Here is a 20,266-nt window from a genome sequence, read left to right as displayed (position 1 = left end):
ACGTGAACAGCCAGTTGTGTCTTCAGGTGGTAAAATAATCCAATGTTTAACAGCACTTAACAATAGGTACTGAACTGCAGACAACTCATGAAACGGTCATCAAGATTTATCAAGAAAACACATAAAACACAGATAGCGAAATCTCAAATGTGAAATCATCCCAATCTATGAAATCTGTGTCAGCGCAGGACATCACAGAAAAAAAGCCAGCTGAGAAAATATATGTTTCTGCAGTGTATTTTGTAAAGTCTCAAGAAGTTTATTCTAAGATAGAATTCCCATCTTCATCAATCAAATCTCCAAGATGTATGTAAAATTAAAAGAGGTGGGGTGTCTATGAATATACTTACTATATGTAATGTATTTTTTTACCATCGTATGGAAAAAATAAATAAATGATAAATTGTTAAAACAATAGTAAATTTGATAATGTAAAAACTTTTGTAGCACTTTTAAAAGAAGTTACATTGCAAAACAAACTGCACAACCACAATATGAACCAGCAGGGCTCTGAAGTGTATTGTAAACACAAATGTCAAATGCTACTTGCAGGACTATTTGCTGCATCTGTTAACTGCAGGTAGAAAGCTTGCTGGGTGCTTTAGAGCAGGCAGAGAATGAGTAGACTGCCAATGAGTCCCTAGTCCCTTTCCTTCCTATTCACTCCTTTTTTCCCCCCCTTTCACATGAGCAGAATTTATGAGGCCATTAAGGGTGTGCATGCAGTGTCAACAGTGCCCAGCTAATATCTTTATCCACCGTCGTGAGGAGTGGGTGGTGTGTGTGTGTGTGTGTGTGTGTGTGTGTGTGTGTGTGTGTGTGTGTGTGTGTGTGTGTGTGTGTGTGTGTGTGTGTGTGTGTGTGTGTGGGTGGGCGGGTGAGCTGACAGGCGACACATACACTGCCCAGGAGACAAACTACCTCCAAGCTCACAGCTCAGCACAACCCAAAAGTACAGTATACACTTGATGCATTTAACACTCCTCAGCATCTCAGACACATTAGTTTGCTTCTAGAAGGCGGCAACTTAAATAATGAATTCAGCATAAACCTTTTCTTACTTTTAATGGAGGAAAGTGAAATCTGCTCAAAAGCCCAGAGAATTAGGATCAACACAGAAACATTCAGGCATCAGTTTTACTGTAGATTAAAATCAGGTTTTGTATGTAGTACTCTTGCACACTTACTACTGTATGTACATCATTTAAAAATAAGTATAGCATTATTCTACGTAATAATGTATAACAGTGTAAATAAAAAACACTCCCCACATTTTCTGACTTCCTTTTGGAGTCTGTGGCTGTCAGCCTCTCATAGACTGGTTCTGGTGAAGAAGTATCAGAATCAGAATCAGAAGGTTTTTATTGCCATATGGGTGAACAGGTTCACAGCATTAGGAAATTGCTGCGGTACTTCGTGCTTACAGAAAAAAACAAATAAGTATAAAAACTATAAGACAATATACAAGTATACAAATTGCAAATATACAGAGATATTAGAGCTATAACTATAGCACAATATTACAAAATTACAAAATATACAGTGCAGAGACTAATTAAAAGATAGAAGAATGTAGACTATATTCCACTAATATGTACATCAGTGCAGTCAGACAGGTGCATAGACATAGGGTCATCAGCGTTTGTGGAGGGTGGTGGTAACAGTCTTAGGGTAATTGTTCATGAGTCCAACAGCAGAGGGGAAGAAACTGTTCTTATGGCGGGAGGTTCTGGTCCGTATGGACCGTAGCCTCCTGCCTGAGGGGAGAGGGTCAAAAAGTCTGTGCCCAGGGTGAGAGTGGTCGGCTGTGATCCGACCTGCACGCCTCAGTGTCCTGGAGGTGTACAGGTCCTGGAGAGATGGGAGGTTACAGCCAATCACCTTCTCAGCAGAGTGCACAACGCGCTGTAGTCTCTGTTTGTCCCTAGTGGTGGCTCCAGCGTACCACACAGTGATGGAGGAGGTGAGGATGGACTCAATGATGGCAGTATAGAACTGCACCATGGTCCTTGCTGGCAAGTTGAATTTCTTCAACTGCCGCAGGAAGTACATCCTCTGCTGGGCCTTTTTGATGACAGAGGTGATGGTGGGCTCCCACTTGAGGTCCTGGGTGATGGTAGTTCCCAGGAAGCGAGAAGAGTCCACTGTGGTGATGGGGGTGTCAGTCAGGATGATGGAGGGTAGAGGGGCTGTGTGCTTCCTAAAGTCCACTATAATCTCCACTGTCTTCTGGGCGTTCAGTACCAGGTTATTGTGGCTGCACCAGGACGCCAGACGTTTGACCTCCATCCTGTAGGCCGACTCGTCCCCGTCTGAGATGAGTCCGATGAGAGTCATGTCGTCTGCAAACTTAATAAGCTTGACAGACTGGTGGTCAGAGGTGCAGCAGTTGGTATACAGGGAGAAGAGCAGAGGAGAGAGGACACAGCCCTGAGGAGTGCCAGTGCTGATGGTCCGGGAGTCCGAGACATTCTTCCCCAGCCTCACGTGCTGCTTCCTGTTCGTCAGGAAGTCAGTGATCCACCTGCAGATGGGATCAGGCACGTTCATCTGGGACAGCTTTTCTTGGAGGAGATCAGGGATGATGGTGTTGAAGGCAGAGCTGAAGTCCACAAACAGGATCCTGGCGTAGGTTCCCTGGGAGTCCAGATGCTGTAGGATGAAGTGCAGAGTCAGGTTGATGGCGTCGTCCACAGACCTGTTGGCTCTGTAGGCAAACTGCAGGGGGTCCAGAAGGGGGGCTGTGAGGGACTTGAGGTGGGACAGCACCAGACGCTCAAATGACTTCATGACCACAGAAGTCAGTGCCACAGGTCTGTAGTCATTTAATCCAGTGATCCTTGGCTTCTTGGGGACAGGAACAATGGTAGCGGTTTTAAAGCAGACAGGCACGTGGCAAGCCTCCAGTGAGGAGTTGAAGATGTTCGTGAACAATGGGGCAAGCTCGTTAGCACAGTGTCTCAGTGTGGCAGGTGAGACACCATCTGGACCTGGAGCTTTGCGAGCTTTGACACTCCTGAACTGCTTTAGCACCTGGTCCTCCTGAATACAAAAGACTGTGGGGGTGGGGGAGGAGGGGGACTCTGGGGTGGGAGTCCTTGATGATGTGGGCTTCTCTGAGGTGTGGGGAGTGGGGGAGGTTGGGGGGTGAATATTTGTGTTGGCTGTATTGTAGTTGGGACTGGTGGAGGTGTGAAGGCTGCTGAACTGATCATCAAAACGACAATAGAACTCGTTCAGTGTCTCGAATAGTCACAAATATTTTTATTAATTTAGAAAAAAAAAAAGGACCTAGTCATTTCCAGCTAGGCATTGTTTTACCAAATATTAATCAAGGAGGACTATTATTGGCTGCAGATTAATACAGGCTGATTTGGTATGTGTAGGAATAGTCACAGTGATTAACTGAAAACAGTGTCCGTGTTCACCTTAAACATGTGATCCATCAATGGTTAAAATATTATTCAGTTTTCTGCACCCTTATATTTCTCATATACACTATATTTATAGTCTTAGTTTCTTGTATTTGATTTCATTTAGTTCAAAGCTGACGTTCCTACAGCATTTACTTTGCAGATTTATATTTCATATAACAAAAAACAAACACTTATCAATGAAAAGATGAAATCTGTTGCTCCCAGTCCTTTTGCTTTGTGGTCCCTCATGAAGCAGTTAAATGCTGCCTGTGCACTGATGCATCAGAATTAATTGTCTGATAATGTAATAATGTTTTATATACACTTTATTGCCAAAAGGATTCACACATTTGAACTTGAATGACATCCCATTCTTAATTCATAGGATTTAATATGATGTTGGCCCACTTTTTGCAGCTATAACAGCTTCAACTCTTCTGGGAAGGCTTTCCACAAGGTTTGGGAGTGTGTTTGTGGGAATTTTTGACCATTCTTCCAGAGGCTGTATTAAATGCAGACAAATCCAAGTTCATGTTATTCTCAAATGGCAAAGAGTTGTTGTCTAAGCTCCTTAAGATTAAACCCATTTGAGGGGCTGAAATTGAAATGGTCACATTGTCCAACCTGAAACTTAAATTAAGCTTCCTTTCCTACCACTCCACGCTGCTCCCCACTGATCGTCACTGTCACCCCTGGGGTGTGGGTGCCCGTGTGTCCCGGGTATGTGGCCGGATGTCTTGGCGTGGTTTCTGACAGGCTAAAAAAAAGAAATAATAAAAAAGAAATAAACTAAGCTTCCTTTTAGGAATAACTTTTGTTTCTCTCTCGAAGTGAGGAAACACTTGATTTTTACAACTTTTTTACCTTTACTGGATTATGGTGATCTGCACCTGGCCAGTACATAAAGAAATTGGATAATGTTTATCATTGTGCTTTATGTTTTATTACAGGCCATGGAAATCATGTTCATCACTGGTCTCTGTATGCTGCTGCTAAATGGCCGTCTGTATATCCGCAGACTTTGTCATTGGTTAGTTTTGATCTATAAATGTCTACTTGGCCTGGTTCCTTCTTATATGTGTGTCTATATGTGTAAGAGTCATAAACAGCCTAGACTTTGCTCTCATAATGTTATACAAATGCTTGTCCCCAGAATAGAATTAGGGGAAAAGGTTTTTAAATATGCTGCTCCTATTTCCTGGAATAATTTACAGAAGGAGCTGAAATTGTCAGAACTTGTTATGATGGGGGAGTTTAGGTCCATTTTAAGGGAATGTGAAAATAGGTCTTGTGGTCAATGAGGCTGCTTTTAATGTCGCTTGTGAAATGATCTGTTATTGCATTTGATTTGCATATATGTGTTAGCGTGCTAATTGATAGTCACTTGTTAGATTGTTATGTGTTGTATTTGTTGTAACTCTTGCTGCCCTCTTGGCCAGGTCTCTCTTGGAAAAGAGATTTTTAATCTCAAGAGACTTTTACCTGGTTAAACAAAAGATAAATAAAAAAATAATAAAATTAAAGTTGGGAGCATGAAATTGTCCAGAATGTCTTGGTATGCTGAAGCGTTAAGAGTTCCTTTCACTGGAACTAAGGGGCCGAGCCCAGCTACTGAAAAACAACCCCACACCATAATCCCCCCTCCACCAAACTTTCCACTTGTCACAATGCAGTCAGACAAGCACCGTTCTCCTGGTAAACCCAGATTCGTCCATCAGATTGCCAGACAGAACAATATTTGTCATTCCAGAGAAGACATCTGCGCTAGAGTCCAGTGGCAGCGTGCTTTACGCCACTGCATCCAATACTTTGCATTGCGCTTGGTGCAGCTGCTCAGCCATGGAAACCATGGAGCTCTCTATAAACTGTTCTGAAGGCCACATGAAGTTTGGGGGTCTGTAGCGATTGACTCTGCAAAAAGTTGGCGACCTCTGCCCACTATGCGCATTCGATGACCCCGCTCTGTCATGTTACATAGCCTACCACTTTGTAGAATTTGTAGAAGCAGTCTGCATGCCTAAGTGCTTCACTGTGACCATGGAAGTGATGGGAAAACCTGAATTCAGTGATTTGGATGGTTGAGTGAAAACTTTCGGCAATACAGTGTACAAAAAATATTTTATAACTGCTCATAACTTTAAGTATAAAGCAGGATTGTGAATGCAGTGTGTTTATTTGTTATGAGTAGTTTCCATTAATGTATTGGTACTTGGAGGATACCCACTGCATTTCTGTCAACTGACGCAACCATGTGACTCTTTACCATATGTTTCACAAAGTAACAGAATCAAGACCGAGTGGTCGTATTGGCAGCGGAACTGAAAAATTCCAGTTGATATCACCCCCATGTTAACAACATGTGGTCAGAGGAGACAGGAGGTGTTATTTACAACATAAATTCAGCTGCCCCGAGTTGTGATCTGAACCGCAGCCAAACGCTGTCATTACAGACTCCACAGGCTTTTGTCCCTCTTTCTCTGATCCATCTGCTGCTGGGGAGACATTACAGCGGGCCCGCCATCAAGCTCACTGGCACCAGTCTGTTTTACATGTGGCTGTTTGACACAGCGCAGCAGGAGCACATTACGGCCTTGTGGCAAGAGGAGGTTCAATAGCCGTTGCAGCATTAGCTATCATTATGCTCACCAACTCATTACAGCTCACCGTGGGGTGATGCTGACAGAGGGACTGGGGCCTCCATCTGAAGCACATCCATTCATGGTGTGGAGGTGGCAATACACACAAGTGTAAGACTGTTCACTGATGAACCATTAAGGAAGCCTACAGTAGCAAAACAGTGCTCCCGTTGAGCAGTGTGGGATGTCGAGGTAATAATGTGTTTTAATTGTCTGCTCTGTGGACAAATCAGATTTTCTTTGTTGTATTTTTTTTAATGGAGGCTTCTCTTTGAATTAATTATTTTTACATGATGCTCATCAAATAATAAAAAAAAAAAATTCTTATGACCCATTTTGTTTGGGTGCCATTGTTATTAATTCTTATTAAGCAGCGGGGCAGCATGAGTTTCACCCATTTCTTTTGTAATGGCTGTAATGAGAAGAGCAGCAGTGGCAAAACAAAGGGATTGTGCCTGTACTGATTAGTGTTTCTTCTTTGTATTTCTTTATTTCAGTTCCCCTGCAACTTTTCAATTAGTTTCTATCATGTGGCATTTCTAGGAGGACTCTGGCATCAAATAAGTTAAACTCCTGCAGCGCTCCACAGCTGAGATAAGCACACAGAAGAACACCACAGATCCCAAAGCAGGAATCATGGATTGTTGAAAGGAAATGAAACCAAGCTTACCAAGCTTTACAGAAGGTGAAATTAATTTAGAGGCATAAAAAATGCTTACGTATCAGAAATGAAACATAATAAGCTCTAATGAATTTTAGATTTTCCAGTGGTCTCTCTTTCAGTATTGCTGGACCTCACAAAAAGGCCCCCCTATTGTTTTATGACTCCAGTGAAAACCCAACTTTAAGTAACTTTAATGAGCACACATACACACACACGCACACACACACACACACACACACACACATAATGTGCATTTACCAGTTTAATCTTTGTTCAACTTGCTCTCTGCATATTTTTAGAACTTTAATTTGATTTGTATGTCAAAAGTTTAATGCTGAGAATCTCCAGTTTATGTATAAAAAAAAAAAAAATTACTCCAATCCAAACATTCTTTTGCACCTTGTTTTCTATAAAATATTCAGTAATCTGTAGCAGTTTGTAAATATTTATGAGGATTTAATATGCATTTTACTGATCTAGAGACTTAATACCTTATTACCCTCAAAGGAAGCCCTGTTATTTCCTTGATTATCATTATGTTAATGCTTAAAAAAGAACAATCCTAAAACTGTGAAATCACAGGTTTAGCTTTACTACTAAGCTCAGTGAACTTCCAGTTGTAGTATCTGTTTATGAGTTTGATTGCCTTTCCAGTTTGACAGTTCAGTCCCCTGTTGTGCTGTTGAAACTGCATCATAAAACTGCCCAGAGGATTAAAAACATAGACTAGTACCTCGTCTGAGCTCACAGCACATCAGGGCCTCAGTGGAGTCATGCCAGTACACTTTGTACAGATCTTTGAAAAGACCTGTGTGACAAATTGTAGCATAAGCAGAGCCGTGAGATTCCAGGAAGTATATAGCTCATGGCCAAGAATTAAGTAAATAATAAATATACAAAGAGCTTACCTTCAGACAGAGGTAGGCTAGCTGTTTCCTTTCTTTCCAGTGAAGCGCCTGTAGCTTCATATTTAATATCAGTGTCTCCAATAGGAAGCAAGAAAATATCAAATTTGATTATTTTTGATTACTCCTATTAATTAATGGTATGAAACATTTATTTCTTAACATGACGATTAAACACAATCAGGATCAGCTCCAAGCTATAATACACAAAGTCAGTATGAAACCTCTGCACTGTTCTAGTTTATCTGAACCTCTCCGGAGTACCTTTAAGAGAGGATTTATTTGATCTCACAATGCCAGTAGTTTGATGTTGCAGGTATAAGGGATAAACACTGCAGCTCACTGGCCTGGTTTGCTTTTTATCTCAATTTAAGTACATTAACGAGGAGACAGACCTTCTCCTCCCACCTCTCTGGATCGAGGGCCTGCACAGATCAGATCATTAGCTCAAGTCTTGAGGGCATCACTGAGAAAGTGTCGCACATCATCACAGTTTATAATCTTCACCACTGAGTAGCTTCATAGTTGCAGAGTAATTTCATCAGCATAAATTGTTACAGATGTGTGACTGCTGGTGAAACAGATAATGCTTTGCAAATACATTTACCTAAATTAAATTATTATGAAAATAGCACTATAATGCATTGTAAGTATCTCCCGTGTGCGGGTCATTTTTTCCCCATTAAGACAATGGCTGGTTGCCATTTTGTTCAGTTACAGCAGAATTAACCCCTTAAAGCCAGAACTGTGAAATGATTGCCAGAAAATTAAATCCAAGAAAATCAAAATAGTGCAAAGCTGCAGTATTTTTTAGGTAATTGCAAATGTGCTTTTGTTTTAATAGACGTCTGTTTGTAGCCACTGACTTTACAGTTAGTCAGCTGCACATCCATGATGTGAATCTCCCATTCCACCACATCCCAAAGGTGCTCTATTGGTTAGAGACCTGGTGACACTGGAGACCATTTGAGTACAGCAAATTCATTTTCATGTTCAAGAAACCAGTTTGAGATGATTTGAGATTTAAGGCACTGTGTAATTTTGGTGTGCTATCCTGGAAGCAGCGATCAGAAGATCACTGTGGTCATAAAGGAGGTCATAAAGGTCAGCAACAATGCTGAGGTAGACTGTAGTGATTAAATGATGCTCGGTTGATACTAAGGAGCCCAAAGTGTGCCAAGAAAATATCATCCACACCATCACATCACCACTAGCATCCTGAGCTGCTGATACAAGGCAGAACGGATCCATATTTTCATGTGGTTTACACTAATTTCTGTCCAACTATCCAAATGTCGCAGCAGAAATCAAGATTCATCAGACCAGGCCATGTTTTTCCAACCTTCTGTTGACTAATTTTGATGAGCCCGTCGGAACTGTAGCCTCAGTTTCCCACTCAGAGCTGATAGGAGTGGCACCCGGTGTGGTCTTCTGCTCCTGCAGCCCATCTTCTTCAGGCTTTAACATGTTGTGCATTCTGAGATGCTCTTCTACATACCTTAGTTGTAACGAGTGGCTGTTTGAATTACTGTTGCTTTCTTATCGGTTTGAAGTAGTCTGGCTATTCTCCTCTGACCTCAGCAAGGCATTTTCACCCAGAGAACTGCTGTTCACTGGATATTTTCCCCTTTTCAGACTATTTTCTGTAAACCCTTGGGATGGATGTGTGGGAAAATCCCAGTAGATCAGCAGTTCCTGATATATTCAGACCAGCATACTGACAGCAGCAACCACACCACATTCAGTCTTTTAAATCACCTTTTTTCCTTATTCTGATCCTCAGTTTAAACTTCAACAGGTTGTTTGAACCATGACTGCATGCATAAATGAATTAAGTTGTTAGCATGTGTTTGACTAATTAGGTATTTGTGTCAACAAGCAGTTCAATGAGTGTACCTAACAAAAAGACTGTACAAAGATTATACCTCTTACTATCATTAATATTATCATAATTATGTTTATATAAAGTCAATGATTTAGGTACAGTGATACTCCCAGCTTAGTGCTATCATCAGTATGCTAATGTACTTACAATGACAATGCAGCTAAAACATGATGCTGGTTTTCAGCAATATACATTTATGATATACACCTCATTAATTTTGTGTTTTATTATGTTTACATTTGCTGAACACAAAGTAAAACTGAGGCTAATTAAATGTCATTAGTTGGCATAAATCTGGTCATAAACCAAAGTACTGGACATATTGAAACTCAGATAGTTGTTGAGGGATTTCACTAAAAAACCACAAATTTCACCTTTATGGTGGCAGTAAAAAAAAGCCAGAGCACAGTCAATGTCATGGGAATAATCAGTCCAGTAGCTGTTGAGATATCTCAGTCTGGACCAAAATAGTGAGCCAGCTGAGCAATACCATTAAAAAGAACCATGTGAGAGGGGAAGATGTTTTATTCTTAAATCTCTATATGACTTTAAATCTGTGAGGTCCTGTCACTATATCATCTCACCTCACTGGAACCAGTTCAGCTTCAACAGTGCACGCAAACATATCTAATTTCACAAAAATGCTTCTTCTTCTTTTTTTTTTTAAATGACGCACATACAAGTGTATAACTACCACTGAAACAGTGCTTAAGCCATCTGAGAGGGTCTGCATGGACTCAATGTAAGACTAGACTAACAAAAAGAGGAAAAAAACATCATGTTTAAGGTTACAACTGGGTCAAAAATCCACCTCAACAGGAAGATAAACCAATTCTGTGTTGAAGAGATCAACAAAACACACAATGCGCCAAACTAACATTCTCTTTAGAGAGGAAACATGGGAGGCAGAACCCAAGCCAAAAATCTAACTGAAATTGTAATAGGGTGATGTGGGTCAAGTTGTAAATCAGGCTTTTTATTAATCCCCTGAATATCACCTTGCTGGAGAGGTGTTTTGTGGTTTCTGTGGAGCTGTACAGGGCCAGAGGTCAGAGTGAGAAAACTGGTCATGTCTGTGTTATGTTTCAACACATGTAAACCAACATTATTCCATGGCAGAAGTACTGCCCTTTGTAATGTAAGACTGCATGTCTGAATCTGCTTTGTAGTGTGATTTTTAGATGGAAGCTGCTGTTATGTAACAATTTCTGAGTCAATCAACATGGTTAAAGCTAGTTTTGAGTCAGGTGCCGTTTACACGAAGCCGTTTTCACTGGAAACGGTGTCGTTTTGATGCGTTTCAGCCTTTCGTTTACACGATGGCGTTTCAGAAACGATCCGCGTTTACACGATGACATGTGAAACGATGGAAACGATGAAAACGATGTAGTTCCCATGCCAGGCCACACGTTGGCGTTGGTTTTCTCTTTGCAAAGTTTGTTTATGCAAGACGCGCATGCGTGGAGTGACACAGTAGGTAGTGCGGCAAATTGTTCATTACTTACAAAACGGCCAATGTGAGAGGTTTTGTGTGGACTGACGATGAGGTTGGATCGCTGCTGCACACAACGCTAAATTACAAAACAGTAAAAACACAAGAAAAGCATAAGAAGCACTCGTGAATCCGCGAGTACTGTTTATCAATTTGCGCGTGCGCGAAAAACTGTGGCCGTCGCAACCATAGTGCGCATGTGCGAGTCGAGCGTTTTCAAATCACCCCGGTTTCAAGTGTTTACACGAGAACGCAAGCCGGTGCGTTTCTGAAACGCTCCACTCTGGACCCCGTTTCCGAAACACATCGTTTTCACTCTGTTGTCGTGTAAACAGAAGGCCGAAACGCATCAAAACGACGCCGTTTCAAAATGAAAACGGTCTCGTGTAAACGGCACCTGAGTAGTTCAGAAACTGCTTTCTACTGGGATTTTCCCACACAACACCCTTTAGGGTTTACAGAGAACGGTCCGAAAAAAGAAAATATCCAGTGATCAGCAGTTCTCTGGGTGAAAATGCCTTGTTGATGTCAGAAGTCAAGAGGAGAATGGCCTGTCCACTTCAAGCTAACAGGAAGGCAACAATCACTCAAATAACTACGCGTTACAACTAAGGTATGCAAAAGAGCATCCCTGAACACACACGTCAACACTTGAAGCAGATGGGCTACAGCAGCAGAAGACCACACCAGCTGCCACTCCTCTCAGCTAAGAACAGGAAACTGGGGCTACAATTCACACGGGCTCAACATAACTGGACCTTTTTTCCAACATTTTTTCAAAAGAAGCTTGGAAAAACACTCCCTGGTCTGATGAGTCTCAATTTATGCTGCAACATTCAAATGGTAGGGTCACATTTTGGCATAAACAATATGGTATGGGGGATATTTTCCTGGCATACTTTGGGTTTAATCACAACAGTCTGAGTATTGTTGTTCCCTTTACGACCGCAGTGTACCATATTCTGATGACTGCTTCCAGCAGGATAACATGCTGTGTCACAAAGCTCAAATAATTTCAGACTGGTTTCTTGGACATGCCAATGAGTCCACTGTACAAATCTTAAGTGATAAAACACCTCTTAAAATCAAACACAGACTAAAGTTATGTCTTATAAGTAAACATACCCAACATATCTTTGCTTCAACTTTTGGTTCTTTTTCTTGTATGTGTGTACTAAACGGAACATCTCTGGGTTTTGAATTGCTGGAGGGACAGATCAAGAAGATGATATTTAGAAGCCAATTTTCACAGGAAGGGTAATAATTTCATGAATAAATAAATAAATAAATCAGTAGTTGAATTAATAACCAAAATTACTGCGGATGTTAAATAAATAGTGACTTATTTTCTTAACATAATAGTGCATGTAGTACCATCTGGTGGATACTTTTATACTACAACTAAATGCTCAAACTTAAACACTCCCAGATTTCAATCATCTCCACGAGCTGCTTCACTGATGTACTGTAACACAAATATGAATCATTATGTGATAAATATACACTTGTGAGAAAAATGTGTGAAACCTTTGGAATTACTGGGATTTCATCCAAGTGACAGCCTAAGGCAATGACCCACAAACAGTTTTTTCTTTCTTCTTTCAAATGTCTTAAAGAGGAAACCCAGTGAGCAATCGCTGGGAAAGCATGCGTGAATTCTTGAATATAACTTGTAGCACCTACTTTGACAGCAATAACCCTGCCATATGTTTGATGTAGCTGCGTATGAGACTTGCAAATTGATACATTTTAAGCGTTCCTCACTGAAAAAGATTCACTTCAATATTTCTGGAATATCTTGATTACACAGTTCGCCTCAGGCCAGGCTACAACATCTCACCACCACCAAAATACACACAAATACTCACAAAATCACCCACTCTTGATATTTATTAAATATCTAAACTCCAAAAATCTAACACATTGTGTTCTGTTGTTTCTGTGATTTACCCAAAAAAAACAAGAGAGACAGGAAAGGAAGAGCAGTGTTTGAACTCACAACATGACCCAACCACACAGCAAGCAGTATTTAGACATCAAGTAGAGTTCCTGTAGAAGGACAACATGTCGTCCAGACTTTGAGGAGGACCCTGAGGGAGTTGCTGGGTCTTGCTGTCTGCAGGGTGTGACTGGCTCTGCACCTGAGGTGGATACTGGGGCGGATACTGGTGTGGGAACGGTGGCGGAAATGGAGGAAGGAGGTGAGCTGGACTTGCAAACTGAGGAGGAGGTGGAGGAGGAAATGGGGGATAAAATAGCGGGGGAGGGGGATACTGGGGATTAAAGGGGGGAGCTGAAAGCGAAGAGCTGTCTGAGGGTGGTGGCTGTGAAGCAGCGGAAGGATTTTGTTGAGGTTGGGGAGGTGAAGAAGCAGTTTTAGATTGAGGCTGTGGCTCTGCTTTGCTCTCAGAGATTCCTCCTGGAGCTTTTGCCCACTTGAAGGCCATGTTGGATTTATTCTCATTTTTTATTTTTCCTGGTTTTGGCCTCTTGTCGTCTGTAAAATATGCAGTTGGCGGGGCAAATTCAGAATCTCGCTCCTCCCGACGCCGACTTTTCCACTCATTAAACATGAACTCTGAAAGGAAACAAAGACAAAAGGTAATGTTAGGGAGGTTGCATTCCAGACAACAGGGCTGCCTTTAAAACTCCACCTAAAAGTGACATAAAGATCCTGAAACTAAATGCACCATCTGTAAATCTAATATTGGATGGTGCTGACTTTATTAGATGGAGAAAGTTAATTCAAAAACAAGCCAGGTTTCCATCCAAACAGCCAAGCAAATATCAATCGAGTTTACAGAAATCTGGCAGACGGAAGACACAAATAAACGTCCATTTCCATCCACTAGTGCTGTGCTAATAATAAGAGTTGGGCTCATCCAGATGAACAGCTGGTGGTAGTTATTTTCCAGTCAGCTGTAACAGGCTGACATAACTTAGAGCACAGCTCAGTTGGAGCTGTAGGTAGTTGTAGGCTTTCCTTTCCAAACATGGTGATTGTATTGAGTCTTTTTTGTTTCACCTTAAGCAGCCTAACTGATGAAACTATCACCACTGCTTCAAAGAGCAAAAGAGCATTAACAAACTGAATAATGGTGCAACAACACTTTTCAATAATAATGCTCAAATATTACTAAGTGTAATTTTAGTTTTGTGTGAAAATGACTGCCGTGGACCTGACAGAGAGCACACTGGAGTAAGCATTGGCTGCCACACACCTCTGCCCTCTACTGGCACCTTACCTGGCTTGCCTTCACCACCTGCTCATATAGGCTGCATGAAGTCAGTAAAAGCTCTTTACATTCCACTTACACTCCAAATCCTCATTACGAATCCTGTTCATAATACAGACCAAACCAATGGAAATACAAATACTGACCGCGACCACACTGCGGATCTGGCTCTTCTCTGTGCATCAAAATTCATGAGATGCTTGTGTTCCCACTGTTGACTGAATGTGGGTGTGTAGAGGGCAAAGTATGAAGCTGACCACACATTTCCGCATGGTCTGTTATCTATAACAGGAACAGTGACTACAGATTTTTGGCACACAATTCTCTTCAGCTTTTGTGCATTTGTACATTTTCAGCACAGAGCCAGCGCACGGTTTTATAATTGAGACCCCTGAAGTTTTCACCTGCCACACTTGTTGGCCTCCTCTGTGGAGTTAACCCTTTTACTCCAAATGCATCAGCCATGGCACAACATACTTCAAAAGTGCTGCCGTTTGCAAACTTCCGGCAACAAATACCATAATACCCCTATATGGCTGTGATGTACAATTTCTGGGCTTTTGGGAACCGTTTGCATTTTTTCGATAGGACAAACAGTTGCAGAGTTACGGTAAAAAGCCAGCTGATCAACGTTCCTTTGATCAGCAGACCCTGCGCTGACACGCCGCGTCTCAATCAGCTCTTCGCCGCTATTGAGGGCAAGAAACGGGCGCTTCAGCGGCGATCGCCCGGCGTTAAAGGGCTACACTGCTTGTTGTTTTTTTTTTCATATTTTGCTTTTATATGTGCAATATGTGGATTTCCACAAATCAAAAATGCACATCTCAGCAATAATACAACCTTTGTGTTTCCATACAACCTCATCATATGAAGAAAAAAAAATAATGGCCAAAGTCAGGTTTTTATTGAGGTATTGCATACTGCAATCATAGGATTTCTACAATCAGATCAACTATGAGTTATTAACACCACACATTTTTTTACTGAAGGACAAACAGTGTTACGAGTAATGTCATCATGACACGACATCATGGCACTAAAACCACAGAATCTAAATTCAGCTGTCATTAACTTCATTATCTATTCAACTCAGATCTTTAAGCACAACAATACTGAAACATCAGAACATGTCCTAAGTGCTGTCTTAATACTTGTCTGATAAATTCAGTACATTTATTGTATTCATGACATAAGAGGGTGATTTTTTTTTCTTCCCTATAATGGCACTTACCTTTGCCTCTGTCCCACTCTCTGACATGAGGAACTCCTGGTTTAGTGTCTTTCCTCTCCTGGATCTCCACTTCCACCTTCTTCAGTATGCTGACCTCTGGGCACTCCTCTGGTTGAGGGGAGTTCCCTGTTCTTTCAACCTCCTCTTCCTCTCCTGAAACAAAGAATTCATTAAAATCTCTCATTTGCACGTTTTCGACCATCGAACTGAAGCCTGCGAGCAAACTTTATACACAAAACCATGCAAATCCTAACCTTCATTTTCCTCTTCTTTCTCCTCTTCCTCAGTACCATCCAGCTTGGCCTTCTTCATCTTCCTCTGCCTTACTTTGGCTAGTCGAGCCTTCAGGATGGCCTGCCTCTTCTCCTTCAGTCGTTCTCTCTTAGTACGCTGATCTGTAGTCTGAAGAACAGATCGAGTGCAATAAAGTATTTATGACCTGTTTAGACTCAAAACTGATTTTATTAGCCTGTGCGTAAAAAGTGCAAAATTATTTTAAACATGTAGCAAAACTCTTAAAGGAGTTCTCAGTGAAATTTGAGTAATAACTGATTCAAATGACACTGACAATCTTAGCTAAGAAAGAAAATATACTACATCTCTAGTGTGGCTAAAGCATTAAAAAAACATGGAATAATGAGCACAGTAATTTTAGATAAATCCTTTAATTCTATTATAAAATCTCTGTGTTGTAAATTGTTAAATGATTCCAATCACTCAAGTCTTTTACATCTGTTTAATAGCTCACCTGATCTCTGAGCATGTCCAGAGTGTCTCTCTGCTTTTGGCGCTGCTCCTCATCCTGAGAGAATGAATAGTAACCCACACCAAGCTCCCGAGCCTCTGAGATGAAGAAGCAAAAGTTCATTTTTTTAACAATAACACAGCATTTGCAAACCTGCAAACCAAACTTCCTCTGCGATCTATTTCAAAGCGTAGCATAAAAAAGATCCTATTTTCAGTCCTGAAATGCTTTTTCTGTCTATTATTTGGCATAAATTGCTGTATCAATTAAGCAAAACCCACAAGGATCTAATTTCAGACACTCAAAATCAGCATTTATTCTGCAGGAAACTATAAATTGATCCTTTTGGAGTATTTTATCATCACAGACCCTTTAATTAACAGTATATCAGCACAGAGAGGAAAACTATTAGGAAACATGACACAGGCTCAGTCCTAATCTCCACCCTAAGCACTGAACACTCACAGACTTAACCACCATCAACTTGTAACTGACTGAGTGTGAGACACTGCAAGGACTCAAAGCAGTTTGCTTTGACACTAACCCTGTTGTCTGATATCCTCATAGTGAATTGGCCCAATAGGCCTCTTCATGGCCTCCTCTTCCTCTCTCTCCCACTCCTGCCTCTGCAGCTCCCGTCGCATGTCCTCCGAGAGTAAAGACTTCTCAGATGAAGCTTTTCTACAGAGGACAGTCATATCCAAAAGAGTTTGAGTTTCCAAAATTATATTAACATCCTTAAAAAAAAAACAAAAAAAAAACAAGGAAAACCTTTAAAAGATTTTAATTTAAATAAATAATTACCCTTTTCCTTGAAGGTCTTGGTCCATTTTCTTAAAATCTGGCAGGTCTTTCTTCATGCACCTCCGAGATCGCCCCAAAGCATCCACAAAGTCCACCCTGCAGAGAAATAACAGGTTTTGGTTTATTTTTACTACTTGACAATATAGGATGAGGAGTGCAGCCATCCAGGAGGGCCTCAGGGTAGAGCTGCTACTCCTCCACATTAAAAGGAGTATCTGATTAGGATGCTTCCTGGGACCCTCTTGGGTGAGGTGTTCAGGCCATGTCCTACCAGGAAGAGGCTCCGGGGCAGAGCCAGGACATGCTGTAGAGATTATATCTCTCGGCTGGCCTGGGGACACCTCACTGTTCCCCTGGATAAGCTGGAGGAGGTGGCTGGGGAGAGGGAGGTCTGGGTTTCTCTGCTTAGGCTGCTGCCCCCGTAACCCAGCCCCGGATAAGCAGAAGAAGATGGATGGATGGATGGATGGATGGATGGATGGATGGATGGATGGATGGATACTTGAAAATATTATGACATATAATACATGTTCATGTGTTTATCTGTAATGTCACAATGCATTTTTAAGGGCAGTGCTTGTACTAGAATGTGATTACTGTTCTATTTGTGGGCCGATTATGACTTGTAGGGAGTTAAAATTGTGATATGCATCTGTTATTGTGGCTGTTATTTACGTATATTATATTTAACAGAAAAAAACATGGGCTCATTGCTCGTTAACTTTCCAGGATCAAGTTTTAGAAACTAATTAGTGACTGCTTATGACGCATGTGCTGCAGACAGCGCTGGAAGTATTTTCCACAATGCCGCAGGAGTCACTCTCCTGGACAAACAGTGACGGCACCATTTTGAAGTAATCCCAAATATATTTTTCTATAAAAATTCTCATATTAGCAAATATTGGACAACACACAGGCCAAATACTGGTACATATGTGGTGCCAGTATTACTTCTAGCAGTGGTAGAATATTGCTGAATGTAATCAGTCACATATTACCATTCTTCGTCTGGGTTCTGAGGAGGAGGGACAGGTGATGAGCTGAGTCTTTCCTCGTCCTCTTTCTCTGTCTCCTTCTGGGCAAGTGTTTCTCTCTTTCTGTCAATAATCTTCTGGGTGAAGTCAACAAGGAACAGCCCTTCTGTCTCTTCATCTGATGCATTACACGACAAGTTAAACACAAAATAAGTATGCTTTGTTGATGTTGTAGTAAATAAAGGCATGGATAATTCACCAACCTGGAAAATCTCCTTTTGTCATCTGTTCATAGAGTCTCGCCTTCTCCTCCAACTTCTGCCTGTTGTGAGAGGAAAAGTGAGGAGTGAGCAGCGTTTGTCTCCTACCTGTTACACGGTAAACCTGCAGCATTACTGGACACTCACCTTGCTGCATCAAGGCTGTTCCGCTCCTCTGCCAACTCTTCTGCATCTTTAGCAGCTCTCGCTGAAACACCAGCATTTTGTTTACTCCAGATGTTAGGCTTCTGCACAGGAACATGTGGAGAAGGAAATTAGAAACAGGAGTCAGTCATTACACACGCGGATAAAAATGTGTCTCGAAATCACTCATGCTGTACCTTATCTTTTGATTTTGCTTTGAATCCAGCACCAGAAATTTCTTGTCCAAGTTTCTCCCGTTTGAACTGCTCCTGCTTCCGGTACAGCTCCGCTTTAAGGTCCACCAGCTGCAAGAAACAAAACATCACCGAAATCTAAAATTTTAAAGTTTATTCTCAAGCAACTCGACCTCAGACTATGTATTTCCTCTATACAGTCCATGACCGATGTGTGTGCTGCTAGCAATAAACCCTGACACAAAGTTAGCGGTGTTTATCTGTATAATAAAACGTCACCATCTGCATCTGGGTGTCAAATAAGTATTGAAAGAGTTGCCTATACATGCAACTCACCGATGAAGCAGTCACGTCTAAGGGTTTCTTCTTTTTATCCATGTTTATCAGATCTTTTCGACACCATAACCTCCAGCTTGTTGCTATTAGCAATCCGAGCTCTTCGTTGGTGTTCTCTTTGCTGGCAGACTGTCGCTTTACAGCCAACTAGTGGCGTCTCCCGTACACTGCACCCATCTGCCCGCTCATGTTTCCAAGTCCAGTTCAAGTGCTCCTTGAATTGGACAAGTCTTTATTTGCAACTTTCAGTTGAAAAATAACTATAAATGGAACTGAATATTGTCTATATATATTTTTTATTTATTTCTAAACATGTACATTAATGTGCAAGAGCATTTAGAAAATTGTTTTAATTGTAACATTGCTGTTGATATTCATCCAAGGTTTAGGGTCCAACACAAATTTAATGTCAATATGAGATCAAAAGTATCTGATCTTGCACCTTTGTGTAGCATTTAGAAATTAAACTTTCTGGTATAAACTTAGCATTTCCTCAGTGAGAAATACAATAATTGGCTATATCATTTGGTACACCTTGCTAGTACAGGGTTGGACCCCTTTTGCCTTCAGAGGTGTCTTAATTCTTCACAGCATAGATTCAACAAGATGCTGGAAACATTCCTCAGAGATTTTGGTCATCACATCCCAAAGATGTTGAACTGGATTGAAATTTGGTGACTGTGGAGGCCATTTGAGTCAGTGAATGCACTGTCATTTCCAAGAAACTAGTTTTTGATGATTTGAGATGATTTGTGACATGGTGTGTTATCCTGCTGGAAGCAGCCATAAGAAGATGGGTACACTGGTCATAAAGGGTTGGACATGACAGCAACTATACTCAGGTAGGTTGTGGCATTTTAATAATACTAAGTTGGCACTAGTGGTTACAACTGGTTATTTGAGTTATTGTTCCTGTCTGCTAGAAGCAGTCTGGCCATTCTCCTCTAACCTCTGGCATCAACAAAGCATTTTCACCCAGAGAACAGCCGCTCACTGGATATTTTCTCTTTTTCAGACATTCTCTGTAAACTCTAGAGATGGTTGTGTGGAAAAATCTCAGCAGATCAGCAGTTTCTGAAATACTCCGACTTGCCCATGTGATACCAACAACCATGCCACATGCAAAGTGACTAAAATCACTTTTCTTCCCCAGCCTGATGTTTGGTTTGAACTTCAGCAGGTCACATTGACCATGTCTACATGCCCAAATGCATTGAGTTGCTGCCATGTGATTGGCTGATTAGATATTTGCACTGAGTAGTTGTACTTAACAAGTGTACTTAATAAAGTGGTGAGTGAGTGCATAGTAGAAAGTATGAAAATGCAAATTACTTTTCTAAATCA

General features: G+C 41.2%; 1 protein-coding gene across 1 annotated transcript; it reads right to left on the bottom strand.

The window, feature by feature from the left end:
* Window positions 1–12,677: 12,677 nt before the first annotated feature.
* Window positions 12,678–19,054, bottom strand: ccdc174 (coiled-coil domain containing 174). The gene is made up of 11 exons (XM_030729680.1): window positions 18,923–19,054; window positions 18,590–18,697; window positions 18,396–18,496; window positions 18,252–18,310; window positions 18,013–18,166; window positions 17,015–17,110; window positions 16,755–16,891; window positions 16,214–16,308; window positions 15,720–15,867; window positions 15,466–15,618; window positions 12,678–13,576 (listed from the first exon to the last, which is right to left on the bottom strand). The coding sequence occupies exons 1-11, from the start codon at window positions 18,962–18,964 to the stop codon at window positions 13,035–13,037; spliced, it is 1,635 nt and encodes a 544-aa protein (XP_030585540.1). The 5' UTR covers window positions 18,965–19,054; the 3' UTR covers window positions 12,678–13,034.
* Window positions 19,055–20,266: the final 1,212 nt, after the last annotated feature.

Source organism: Archocentrus centrarchus, chromosome 5, assembly GCF_007364275.1.
Source record: "Archocentrus centrarchus isolate MPI-CPG fArcCen1 chromosome 5, fArcCen1, whole genome shotgun sequence".
Classification (NCBI taxonomy): Eukaryota; Metazoa; Chordata; class Actinopteri; order Cichliformes; family Cichlidae; genus Archocentrus; species Archocentrus centrarchus.
The sequence above is the reverse complement of the archived record's forward strand: the minus strand, read 5'-3'. Positions and strand labels throughout refer to the sequence as shown.

Bases quoted from the DNA above. Each gene is read 5' to 3' on its own strand.
- ccdc174 (XM_030729680.1), bottom strand. From the start codon at position 18,964: ATGGATAAAAAGAAGAAACCCTTAGACGTGACTGCTTCATCG. The intron at 18,311-18,395 runs GTGAGTGTCCAG...CTCTCACAACAG, and splicing joins AACAGCCTTGATGCAGCAAG to GCAGAAGTTGGAGGAGAAGG. The intron at 16,309-16,754 runs GTTAGTGTCAAA...TCTTCATCTCAG, and splicing joins TGAGGATATCAGACAACAGG to AGGCTCGGGAGCTTGGTGTG.